We start from the raw sequence: 13,858 nt of genomic DNA on the forward strand, positions 1-13,858 counted from the left end.
AATGTACTCAGTAGCATTGTTAACATTTCAGTAAAATTATTTCTTGTTTATTTTGATCTAGTAGATTTATTCAAGAAACTGTGTCATCTGCTGTGCATATTGAATTAATTATGAGCACTAATAGAGATTTCTTTACTGCCTCAGTATTGCTTACTGTGGTAAGCTTCCTTCTCCTGATGCCAGATGTTTTTTTGCCTTTTCTTTTATATATCATATCACTTTTATGTATCCTCAGTACACTTAGCATGCATACTTGTAATTCCTTAAGTCTGATAATTTATCATAGTCCTAGTGTTCTGTTAGGCCAGGAGACCAAACATCTTAAAGGCCTTATAGCAGGAGGCTAGAAAACCCTGTGCTGTCTTGGGAAACCAGGGTCCTCTCTAGAATCCATCCTGTAAGTTGGAGATTTGCCCAGCCAGGGGGGAATTCCTTGGGGTGGGAGGATAACACACTATTCATTCAGGCCTCTCATTGGGGCATCTGTTAGATATGCTGATTTGTAAGGTGTATAAATTGTGTATGGGATCTGTCATGTGTTGTGTGCATTTTGGTACATTCCACCTTGGTGAAGGGGTGCACCATAAGGGTCCTTATTAAATATGGAGGTAAAAACCCTTTATCCCTTAACTGTGTCTGGCTCTTAATTTTTGGGACCAAGGGAAAAGCATCACTCCTATATAGTCCTTTTCTGCCATCTTTCTTTTAAAAATCTATCTTAACCTCCTGAGACTCTGAGGAGGGGAATTTGTGAGTTAAATATTTGTGTACAGTTACATAGCAGAAAATTTTGAACAACCTGGAGCAGATATTTCCATGGGAGTTTACTGAGAATCCTGCCCTGAGAATACCCTGTGGTGATATGGTTCCTCAGCTGAATTATGGGTATTACAAGTCAAAATGAGTGTCTTGTTGTTTTTACTTTTCAAGATGGACTGAAGTAGGAGAGAAGATGCTTGTAATGCCAAAGTGATGCAGTGCCATTGCTGCTTTTACTGGCCTGTTTTTCTAGCTTTCCCTTATTGCATGCTGTGCAGGGCATGTCATCTGAAGGGCTGTGAATGTATGTGTGTATATATATATATAAAACATACAAAGGTGTATCTCCTTCTGTGAGATCTCCTGTATTAGCTGAAATTAGGATAAGGCCTCCTGTCCTTATGTTGGACTTATGTTGAGGTTGTGATAAAATACTCCACCACCAGTCTTTTCACTGGCTGCCATTTTCGTCCCTGCAGGAGTGGGGCTTGGACTGTTCCCTTCAAGGAGGGGAATCCCAGTTACAGTTCTTGGCTGTTTTTTTTGCTGTATGTCCTCCTCAAATCCTATGTCCTAACATCTCAAATGTGATAATATTACTCAGTGGAAGCAGGTTTCTCTAGACAAGTTTTGCAAGATTTTTAGCAGTTTTCTTGCCAGAAAGAGCCTTTCCCTTCCCCTTATGTTTCCAGTCAACGTCATGTTTCTGTAGTTGGGAGGATAATGATAATCCTGCATAATGTCTTCACTTTTGTGTTAAATCTTCTCTCTCTTAGAGATGCAAATAGATCCAAGCTGCCTGGATCTTGTTCCCCCAAACTTAGGAAAATGGAGAATAATAGGAATGTTATTTAAAAAAAATAAATTCTTTGTGTTCGTTACACACAGAGCTCTCAAATCAAGAACTAGTCTGCTGTTCGTTAGTTGCTTCTTTGTGTTGATGGCACTGGCTTTTGTAAACAGTAAACTCTGAGCTTTTCCTTGCCTGCCTGTAGATTATAAACATGCCAGCTTTTGTATTGATTTGGTTTTTTTCAGTGTCTGTGTGCTAGTTAAGAATGTTTTAATCATTTACATTACAGTTCTTGACTATTTGTTTTATATTAAGTAGAACATTAAATCTATCATTAAAATGCAAGTTTGAATTCAAGATAGTCAAGAATGAACAATGTTAATACATTTAATAAAAAGTATTTCACTAGTGTATTCTGAAAGATTGGAAAAACAGATGCAGTTACAGTAATTTTGTGTATTTTTTTGTTAGGCTTGGAATTAAAATTGAATCTGGTCTGCTTTGGTTACCAAGCAGGACTTTTGCCAGTTTGACCTGCTAAACCATCTGGTTGGTTTGATTCCCCTGGTCAAATAGCCTGCAGCTGGTGATAAGCTGCGTTTTAGTATGCATTATGAGAACATGGCAAGGAGTCAAATAGTGTATGAGGTATAATTCTATCCACCAACTTGGAGGTTTTATGTTTGTTGGCTTTGTTTTGCTGAATCTTTGTGAGTAGTTGCCAGTTAGACTTCAGCCTCTGAATTTTCCCTCTGTCCCACAGCTCTCCAGGTGTCACAGTGAGCCTCAATGCCACATCTGGCATCCTGACATCGTACGAGTCCATCAACGATCCCTCACTGGGACATGAGTCTGAGTATGACCAGGGGGAAGATGAAATTGGTTATGACAAATCTGAAGCACCTGAAGAATATGCCTCAGAGTATGCAGAGGAAGGACATTATGAAGGCAATGATCCTGAACTGACAGAAGACCAAATAGAATATGGGGAAGAGCCTGGAGAAGAAGATGAAGTGCTAGACCTTGAAATCAATGAACCCCTAGATGAATTTCCAGTGAGTTTCCTTCTATTGTATCTTCAAAGATAACATTGCTTCACGTGCATAAGGTTTTAGATTGATTTAAAATCTGTTTACCTCCCTGGGGAGGAGGGGAAATTAGACGTATTATCACTGTCTGCCAGTTTCTTTATCTAGGCTGTGACAAAGTTTGTGTTGACAGCTTGTTTGGCGGTAGGTAATGCTCCTTTGTCATGCTGGAAAGCAGTTGAGAATCATGACCTTGAGGGTTGTATCCTTAAGGAAGAAAACTGCTTTGTGTGGTGGAGATACACTGCCAATTGTTAGAAGTACTTAATGCAAAAGCTTTTATCCAGGCTTTAGACAAGATCTGATAAAGTCCTTCCAAGGTGAAAAGATTATTGACCTGCTAAAGACATCTTTAAGGTGCTAATATCCCAAAGTGATTGATGTCCTGCTTGTTCATCCTTTTTGTAACTGAGAGCTGTCTAAACCTGAATAAAGAGATTGGAGGTTAGTTCAGAAAATGTCACCTGCATAATTCAATATAATTTAAGCAGCATATTAGAGAACATGCACTGACTTTAATGGTTAGTGAAATGATTTAATCTTAATTAAAACAGTCTATGATCAGTGAGGTGTTTGAAAATACAAGTAAACTTAAGCAAGATTTTGCTTTTGTTTTATGTTCAGAATTTTTCCGAGTTGAGCCCACTCGTATGTAAGCCCTTGCAGAATACTTTAAGAATGTTTATATTTGATGGGTGAAATCTGCTGTTAATGTCTATGTGCTATGGCCAGAAAGTCCTGCAGTGTTTGCTTCATGAATTTGTAATCAGTGGATGCAGATAAAAGTACTATAGAAGTAGTTAGGACGAACAGTATTAAATGGGAACTTTAGGATGACATTGCTGGGATATGAATGGAAACTGTTTTGGTTTTAATAATATTGAAGTCATTGTCTGGTTAAAAGCCCTGCTAATTATGCTGTGCCATATCACTTAGAGTTGACTGTTCCCGGAGATGCAACACTGGAAGCTGCAGCAATGCGGTCAGACCCCACCTATTCATTTGCCTTGTGTCTTTTCACCTTCCTGTTTACTTCATTAGGATGAAGATTACATGCAATCATATAATGAGCAAGCAATGGAAGAACAAGGAGAGTATGCAGCTGATGAGGAGTTGGAAGAATCCCAGACAATGGCTAATGAATCAGAAGAGGTATGTCATGAATTTAATGGAAACTTTAAATAACTAGTTCTGTTACAATTTGATTTTGTAGAATTGTACATACTGCTGGGTAAGAATTGATGCAACTTTGCCAGTGTTGAATTATTGGTGGTCGTACTCTACGTACAAAATGAATTGTGGTAGCATCTATATTGTCAGATACATCAGATCCTCTCTCCCCTTTGGGATTAGAATCGTAAGAGAAAGCTCAAAATGTCTATATTCAGTCTTGGCTTCAACATTAGAAATTTCTGGGGCCTATTTGGGTAGGAAATGACAGTAATACTGCACAGTCTGTTAAATCTCCAAGAGCTGTGGTGCTTCCCTTTCCAAATGGATCATTGGTGCTGTTGGGGTGTACATACAGTTCTTGGGTATCCCCCTGTGAGGGAGGCGAGTGTAAGCATGGAAGGTTTGGTATTGTAAGGGCAAAGAGATTGTTGTTTTGAAATTTGTGTTGAGACTGAAATTCCTATGAGATTTATCATCTTCGGTGAGGAAAATGGAGAGTTCCTTCATTTGCAGTAAGAAAGCTTTTGCTAAAGTCTGCCAAGTATGCATTCACTAATTATAGCCTGGTAGTGATGGCTAGAAGATTTTTTTAGCTTTTTATGTTTTTCATAGATCTGTAGCCTTGTAGATGTTTAATATAGATTTGTGTAGCTTCTAGTATATTTCCTACCCTCTCTCACAAAGGTTTAACAAACCTTTACTCTACATTCTTGAAATTCTGTTTAGTCTTAATCTTAGAAGATAATTCCTGACAAGGATATCTTATGAACCTAAGAGACATAACAAGAAAAAAGGGAAAGAAGCCCCTGGACCAACTGACCCAGGGCTGGGTTACTGCCATAACTGATTTCCTATTGGGTGATTATCCTACTGGCTAGATAAACTAATTAATTAACTTATAAAATCACAGAAATCCTGTATCATGCATGTGCAGTGCCATATTTTGTGCACCTGCAAGCTTTCATAAAATAATTGCTTTTTCATCATACCACTTCAACTGTGTTGCAAGGTTTTTCCTTTTGTTATTAGGCAGGAGTGTCACAACAATTTTTAATTGCAGCAAGTTTTTGGTGTAAGATTTTTTCCTTTCCCCACCAGGAATCTGCTTTAATATTACTTTTATTCCAGTTCTTAATTAAATAGGATTGAATGGATTACCTGCTGAGAAGTGTAGTCAGAGTGTATTTCCTCTTTGGAGCTTTAACTCATCAGGAAATTAATTCCTCAAAGACACAGCAGCATTACTGTATGAAGTTCTCACAACTGGGTCTGCTGTAATGCTCCAGTTGAATCAAACCTATCTTGGTAAAACAACATTTTTTGGTAGGTGGAGATCTGAGTTGAAAGGGACCACCTGCATCCTTCAGCCTTCACTGCTGCAAGCGTAACATCTTGCACCAAATACACATTCATGTCGTTAATTTCTTACTTCGCAAGTGTTAAATTTACCCTTCAAAAGAACTGTGAAATCCTTGAGCACTTTTTATTCCTTCACTGGATTGATGATACACGCTTTTGTTTTGGTGTTTTGGAGGTGAACTGATGCATTTGTGTCTGCAGCCATGGTCTGAGATGATGGACACAATGCACATCCTGTAAAATTAAATGCATAACTGGGACTCACTGCCAGACTTAGTGCTGAAAAAAAAACACAGCTTCATTTTGGGAGAATCAACTCCAGAGTGAGAATTCTCTAATAATCACATTGTCTAAATTTGTCTAATTCAGAATTAGATTTAATTTTTTTCAAAAGGTACCATCGATGCAAGTTTTTAATTGGTTTTGTAAATGGAGCCTTTATGGAATTTGTTCATCATATAAGGTGAATGTTTTGGCCATACCTTCAGTTACTCTACATTTTGGCTTTATTCTGATGGTTTGTAGATTGTTACAGGTTTCTTATTTCCAAAACAGTACTATCTTTTTGTTACTTTATTATTTTGTATGGATCTTAGTTCCATTTGGTAGTAGGCTCACAGTTGCACTCTTCAAAGAATACCACCATGAAAGAGAACCTTTGTAGAGTGTTCACTTCTGTTCATTGCATGGTTAGGTGCCTGCCTCCAGCTCTGAAGAGTTTTGTCTTTATTCAGGTGTTAAGTAACAGCACTTTTCCTTAAATCTCATAACATTCAGTGCTTGTTTACAAGGGTAAGGGTTGGCATTCTCCTGCAACATGAGAGTGGAGCTGTAGTGGATGTGGTACAAAGAAAGAGCGTTATTATCTCTTGGTTGAAATTTGGCATCTGAGTAACAGAGGAGAATGTTGGGTGGTGTTTTATTTTAAGCAGTTGTTACCACATTAAAACCAGCTAAAGCCTCTTACTATATTGCATGAAGAAGTAAGAAATCTTTTTGTAAAGCAAGAGAAAAGCTGACTGGCTGGGGAATTGGAACATGATGGGGGGAAACAAGGAATAAGGGAGATGAGACAATTGTTACAAGTGGCACTCAGGTGGGAAAAGTGAGGAATAGGCAGGTAAAAGTTTGTTTTTGAAACAGTGCTTAAAATTGTAGAGCTTGAATTTTAAATAAACAACAAATCTTTGTGACTTCCTTGAAAAACATAGCAGTGCTTCAGAAAATATTTTTGCCTTCATAAGGTATAAAGCAATAAAGCAAAACCCAACACCCAGAAGTTTCAGCACCAGATAGGTGTGGTAGAACAGCCACATGACGTATCATGTCCTAAATATTTTGGAGGAAAAATACCACTAATTACTTCTGTTAAATGTTCATAAGAATTGAACCTCATGAAATTAGAATTCATAATGTCTTTGTTTTGTATTGGAAGTAACCTGTGAAGTCAATGATGGGGGATTTATCATTGCACAATTTAAACTGTGTCTAGGGTTATGCTGATAAGAAATGAAGAGTAATCAAGAAAGCATTTCATGAAGAAATGCTGTATACTGCTTTTCTTTTGATAGAATAGTGGCTTGGGAAAAAAAGGCCAATGTGTCTGTCTTGATTTGTCCCATCTGTGTTTAGCCAAAACTTCTGCACTTTAGTTCTGTTGTTCAAGTCTGAAAACATTACCTGCCAGCTTGGAGCAAAGTGGTGGAAAGAGTGCACATCAAAACAGCCAATTTTTAAACATATTTTAAGGCACTTAGACTTGTTTTTTGGTTCCATTTTTCATCTGTGGAATCGAGGTGCCCTTGGAATAGATATAATATCTTCCTGTCTCCCCTGTTACTTCTTGAACCCCTGGGACTGAACAATTGCAGCTTCTTCAGTGTTAACCCATAGTAGATGCCTCCACTTCCTTTTTTATGGATTGTTAGTAAAAGTTCTTTGCTTCACCTTTCATTTAGTTGTTTTTTTGCACATCTTATGAATGTCTGGCACAAAGCTCTCCTGAGTACTGTTTGGGAGGGTCCCATGTTTGGGAGGATCATGCTGTCAGTGTTTCTGCAGCTTCCCTTGGGCTGTGTCTGTTAGCATTCCTGCAGCTGCCTGTAAGCTGCTCAGGGCAGGAGCACTCACCCCTTCTCCAGAGCAGATCATCACCCAGTGTGAGGAGTCCTGCTCAGTGGCTGGGATTTAGGGCACAGTTATTGAATGAGGGTGGCAGGAACCCCTGACCTCGTGGCAGAAGAGAGGTCATTCTGTTTCTATGTAAGGGTCAGCAAAGCTCTTTGGTAGCTTTGTGCAAGGTGTCATAGTGGGAAATGTAAAGTTCCCTTTGGGAAGCCTGGGCTGGTGAGTCCAGTCCAGTGACCTCAAGTGGCCATTCAAGGACTGTTAATATCTATGCAGAGATATTCACGATTAGCAGGTATTAAAGCCAATCCTGTAAGTAATGATATGCCTTAATTCTGTGTCTGCAGTTGTCTTTTTGAAACATAGAATCCATTCATGCTGTAATCTTGGCAAAACAGCTTCTTCTCTTTGGCTGGAAGCTGAAAAAGATCATGTAGGACTCTTGCATTTTACAGCTGCAGAACAAACTGCAGCGGAAGGGTGTGTGCTCCTGCCCTGCTCAGCCAACCTCTCCTGGAGCTGTGGGGAGAACTGGTGGTTGTCAGACATGTTTGTGTCTCCATTGCATAAATCCCTCAATAAAAGGTGTAAACAGATTTGGGCATGGGTCAGTTACCATTCTCCAGCACTGCCTTGCCTTGGTGCCTGCTTTTTCATTGGTTCCTTTGATATTATTTTTGTCTTTGATATTTAATGCTTGTATGGCTGTTGGTGGTTAATGGGTGGCATGAACATTATGCTGATGAATAAAGTGAGTCAGACCAAGACTTCAGAATTGGTATATGTGGGTAAGAGTAGAATAGTGCCAGTCTAGAAAAGTTTGAAGTTTTGTTTTAATTGTTCTGTAGGTAAGTAGTTGTCTGATAGTCTGTCAGAAATTGGGATGTTTTCTTTTTAGAATAGATTTTTTTTTCCAGAATAATTGTCAAAATGCAACAGAGTTTCAGGTTTTTTTTAATAGCATTTCATTAAAACATAGCATAAATTTTCAGGATAATGTAGACTTCATTACTCTTTCTAGTCCTGGTTCTGAAGTTTGAGCTACACATAGAGCCTTGCACGATTAAGTTTAGCACTCACATATGAGATTACATGATTGAGACCAGTCTTTGATTAATAAAAACCAGAATTTCAGTGTAGCCCATGTCTTGCAAAACAGCTGCTCCAGTTCCGACTTCAATATCCTGATTCTGAAGGAAAAGTTTCTAAAAAGAAGCAGTGAGACAGTAAAATTATGGGGTTCGTGATATTTATGAAAACACAGATTTAATAGAGATATTGCTACTCCTTGCTCTTTTGGGAGTCCCTCTTTTCAAAGTAAAATGCCAACCCTGTCTTTCCCTTGGTGTTGTTTGTTTTCATTAAACCATGTTAGCATCTCTTTCCTTGCTAACATCCCTCCTCTGTTCCACGAGTATCAAATGCTTCCCCTCAAAGGTATTTTGATTATATGTGGATATGTTAATTAGACCGGTTGTGCTTAGTTTGGATTTGCTTTTGAGGTTTGGATTTCTTTCAGTCCTGAAGGTGTTTTTTTCCTCCTGCTTTCCCTGTTGACCTTCACTGCCTTTTTTTTTTTTTTCCGATATGATAAAGTTGTTGCACCAAAATAAATATATTTGTAATGTGAAAGCCTTAAAGCCGTTTGTGAAATTTGACTGTTCTCTTAGCTGTATATCTTAAAGCAGTTTTGTGAGGTCAGGAAGTTGAGTGCTTAAAAGTTTGTCTGGAATGGATAAAACACAACTTGGGATCAGTAGCCCATTAAAGCCCTGTAACTAAGTGTACAGATCATTTATTCACCAGACCAAAGCTGGAGTAGCTTTGAGCATGAGTTCATAAGGTTTGCTGTCTTTTTTTGAAGCAGAAACTGTTTTGCCAGGTCACCCTGTCTCTGATCTTGCTTCACACATTTTTATTTTGGTTATGGATGAAGTTAGGCTGTTGGATAGGGAAATTTGCAGTCTCCTGCACAATTATGCCATTCATTCTTTCTTGATTTGTGATTTAATATCTGTCCACCTGACTGTCACACTTGCTGTGCCTTTCTCATATAAATTTCTGCACTGATCTGGTTAATTAGAAGATTAAACCATTTTTCCATGTTAGATTTAGCTCATTTTTTAACTGTCCTCAAGCAGCATTAAATTTATGATGCATTTAGTGGCTTTGCATAGAATTAAAATGAACGTGCATTTTAACTTAACAGGCTCTAAGAAATGAACAAGTAAGCTTGTACAAAAAATAATGAAATACACAGTAGTAACCAAAAATTTTTATGGAGAATCACATGATATTAGAACACTTCTAATGCTGTAGAAATCCACTATAACTTATGTAACACTCTGGACATTTTCATCAGGCCTATATGTGAACATGATTTTTTTTTTTTTGTTTCTGTTCATTTGAAGGAGAGTGATCCATTTTCATTTGGAACATTGTTGTATTTAAATAAATGTTCTCTGTTTAGAGAGAACTGGAAAGTAAATTCCAGAAGCATTCCAATAGCATCCAGAATCCTATTCTTATTCTCCCCATCAGTTACTGAATTGAAATTGGGAAGTATTTGAGGAACAAAGTAAAGACACACATACCTAGAGGAATGGGATTGAGATGCAAGATTATCTTCTTGGTTGGTTGGGTTTTTTAAACTGCATGGTACTGACAGTTGTTAAAAGATGAAAAAAATATAGGATTTTACTGTTCCTATTATTTGAATCTCTTAGTAACCAACGTTTGCATCATAGAATTTTTGTCAATTCAGTGACAAAATCTGTGTGCAGAAGTACCTACTAATCAGATGGAGGTTCTAACTGGAGTAATAATCCCTGCTTAAATATTACAGCAAATTTATTTTCTAAATATATTTTACTTTATTGGTTATTATGTAGTACATATATTTTTATTTTTAAAAAAATCACCAGCTCTTAAATGTTCACTGAATTATATATTAGCACAATGTATAAAGCCAGCAAAATTTGTAGAAAGGGCCTTTTAAAGAAAGCTTTGCTTTTGACACTGTTTACAAGAGACTTGGTTTTTTGAGGCTGCATGTTCTCTGGTTTTTGTGATTAGGCAGCTATTGGGTCTCTGGAACTTCAAGAAGAAACAAAAGAAGAGTCTGATGAGGAAGAGGATGATGATGAAGAGTCTGGACGATTACGTTTCAAAACTGAACGGAAAGAAGGAACAATCATCAGGCTCTCCGATGTGACAAGAGAAAGGAGAAACATTCCAGAAACTTTGGGTGAGGTTTTGTGGCAATGGATTGTTTTGCAGAGCTGTAGTAAATGATAGTAAAGGGCAAGGGGTGTTTTAGCTGAGGTGCATTTTAAATGGATTTCCAACCATGAGACCATATTTCTACAAACTACATAGAGACTGTATCTTGTTTATGCAAAAGGTATTGGTGGCTTGACAAAACAGAATATTTTAAAAAACAAGAGTGCACTGGAATAACTAAATTTCTGCATGTAATTGCAAGGTAAAGGACAATTGTGGGGTTTTTTTTCAAATATCTGTAGATTTATTCTTTAGTTTAATATAAAAACAAGACCAGCCAGTAAGGAGAAAACCTCATAGTGGAGCTTGACTGTTAAAGGAACAATGCTTTAAATTAGACTTTCAAATGTAATTCGAAGTGATCTGGGATGTAGCTCTGAGATACAAGGAAAAGATAAGTGCATATGTGGATGATTATACAGAGACGTTTTTAAATTAATGTTTGGCAAAAACAATATTGCTGTTGTGAAATGGCTTCTATTCATACTAGTTTTTCTTAATAATTTGTTGATAGACACCAGATAACTGACCATGTGGTAGAAGGTTAAACCACAAAAAAATCTGTTCGCATATAAATATCTGCTTCCTTTTAAGATTGTAGAGCAAATTTTTGCAGCTGCTATGGTTTAAAAATGAAATTTTATTGCAGACCTACATCTCCTTACTCTAAAATATGAACATAGTTCAGAAAACACTTAAAGAGGAATTAACATTTCAGTTGAAGTTACAAACGTAATTTCCATCCTGTCACATTTTGGTGACCTTTTGTGACAGCTTGTCTCTATTGGAGGGGTGCATTCTTACTTACTGATTAAAGATGTCATTTGAAACCATTTTATTACCAGCAATAGTGAAATTAATCTTGACACTTAGAGACACTAGAAAAATAATTGCTGATTCACTGCATTAACTGTGTGTGTGAGAACTGTACAGTCAAGATGAGACCAAGTGAGTTCTGATAAAAAAGACGTAAAAATACAGTGTTCTCAGTAATGTAGCTAAGATCTTTCCTAAACATTTCTTCATCCAAGATAATGTAAAGAATGGATTTTCAAAGTTCAGAAGAGGGGTATTGTAGGACAGCTCTGCAATTGATTCCTAGCAATACCAAGTTTGTCACCTTTGATAAGAAGTACCTATCTTCTTTCAATGCCTGTAGTTGAAGCCTTCTCAGAGTGGGAATTGTCATTATTCTCTGGATGTAGTTACATATTAAGGAATGTGAACAGGAGAAATATCTTAGGGAATACTTTAGTTTTGGTAGTACCATTCTGTCTAATCAAAAATATCCAACTCGAACCCTTAGACTTTATGCAGAACCAATTGCAAAGTGCTAACGAAGGTCAGTTGGATGTGGCAGTAATTGTTAGGCCCTGCTTAGTTGGCTTATGTGATGCCTCATGTCTGAGATTTCAGGCAGGGCTGGGAAGTTAGTGAGTGTTTTAAATTTGTCCAGTTGCTCTGTGTCCAGAAGCACAGAGTATAATCAGTTTGCAGATCTGGATGATGAGGAGAAATGACAACATACTGCATATATATGTAAATGAATATGTGTTTGTAGTTGTGCATGAGTTCTTAGCTGGGAAGGAGCTGTATTCATGTGAATGAATACCTGGCTGTGCTTTGGAAGAGCCCAGGGAAGGAAGGAGAATCTCTTCTTCCTCTGCTCATCCCCACTTTTCTTGAGCAGTCTGAGGTTGCTTTCAGGGAAGCAGGGACTGTTTTTGTTGCTTCCCTCCTTGCAAAACCATCTCCCATGCCTTCTCCTGTGCTTGATCCCTGTGTGAGGGGCACAGTGCTCTCAAATTCAATATGCAGCCCCCCTCATAATAGAGCTGATTATATTTTGCTGTGTGGTGGTGTGTAGCTACATGCAGCACTTGAGGTGCTCATGGCATCAGTTTTAATTTTTGCAAGAGGGTTCTGAACCTGCACTTATGTGTCCAGACAAAATTCTTCGCAGGTTGGACAGTTGCCCTCAGTGGCATGTTGTGGAGGAAGTATGCTTGATGTAATCTTCTTATATTTGAAATCCAGTGGTTATATTGTACTTCTGTGGTCATAGATGTAGTATGAATGTGAATTTGTGTGTGGTTTTGTTTGGAATTTTTTTCCAAAGTTGGTCTCTACTCTGGCTGAAAAACGGAGCGTGTGGACTGTGCCTTTAAGGACACGGCCTTAAAAATTTGAGAAATTTTGTGTAAAGTCAGAAGGAAAAAAATGTATGTATTTTAAAGAGAATGATTCTGCGCATCCAAAATTGACAGACTTGACTTTGCATGGATGCTGTCATCCCTTCCCCAGGCTTAATCAACACAATGCTCTGAAGTAATTTTGTTTGGAGCAGCCCATCCTTTCTTCCATAGTTGTTTCTATTCACTGTGTGCTCAAGAGGCTGAGAGACTTGGCCATAGTCTTGCTTCTTAGGAAGCCTAGCTCTCTTCCCAGGTTCATTAAAAATTACTTTCCTCACATGTGATTTCTAAGTTATTTAATAGGAACTTGCTTCTTATCTTGCTTGGCCATCATTGGTATGTACTTGTTGCAATGACTGAACTTTATTTTCCAGTGCTGAGTTTAGGGTTGTAGTGTGGAAGATGCCTGTCCTATTCCTGGGAAAACAAAACAACTCTCCAAGCAGCAGAACACCCAGGATGCCCTGCAGGACTTGGATAATTTCTGGATAAGGGAAAGAGAGTTACTCTTTTGCAACATAGTGGCACTGTTTTCCCCCTTGGATGTATGGAGAGTAGGAGTCTGTCTTTCAGGCAGGTCAGGTCAAAGCCCACATTTGCCCTTCAGTGTTTGTGGGTTTCTGAAGACATGCAGCTTGCTTCAGGTGTGGAGAAGAGCAAGACTTGAAATCAGAACTCTGTTTTTCCCACCAACCAGCATTTTTGATCTCTGGCCAGAAATGGCTATGGCAGTTGTTTTGCTTCCATCTAATGCTTTTAACTGCTTTGGACAAGAGTACATTTCTCTGAATTTTTGTCAGAAATGCACATTTCATACCTAAGACTTGAGGGACTGTGGTTCCTTCCCTCATGCTAAGCATTCTGTAAGATTTTTCTGGTAAAGCCTGATTCTCTTGGGCTCTGCTGGGCAGAGAGCTGTGCCTTGAGGGCAAAGGTAGCATTTCATAAGAGTATTTGTTAAGGCTTCATGCCATTCAATTGTGGTGTCAGAGTGAGAGAAAAGGAGGTTCAGAAACTTACCTCATCACCAACGTACAAAAATGAAATAGGAAACTCGGGCAGATCCTGGTATTTTAGAAGTC

General features: G+C 38.1%; 1 protein-coding gene across 6 annotated transcripts in view; it reads left to right on the top strand.

Annotated features, from left to right (window-relative positions):
- RBM33 (RNA binding motif protein 33) overlaps positions 1 to 13,858 on the top strand; it is a 100,711-nt gene that overhangs the window by 18,510 nt on the left and 68,343 nt on the right. For all 6 annotated transcript variants that reach the window (XM_041486054.1, XM_041486064.1, XM_041486092.1 and 3 more), the window contains exons 5-7: positions 2,316 to 2,607; positions 3,682 to 3,792; positions 10,375 to 10,546. In XM_041486054.1, coding sequence (XP_041341988.1) covers positions 2,316 to 2,607; positions 3,682 to 3,792; positions 10,375 to 10,546 — 575 coding nt within the window. The remainder of the gene's footprint in view (positions 1 to 2,315; positions 2,608 to 3,681; positions 3,793 to 10,374; positions 10,547 to 13,858) is intronic.

Source organism: Pyrgilauda ruficollis, unplaced genomic scaffold (genome assembly GCF_017590135.1).
Source record: "Pyrgilauda ruficollis isolate IOZ18807 unplaced genomic scaffold, ASM1759013v1 scaffold12, whole genome shotgun sequence".
NCBI classification, from domain to species: Eukaryota; Metazoa; Chordata; class Aves; order Passeriformes; family Passeridae; genus Pyrgilauda; species Pyrgilauda ruficollis.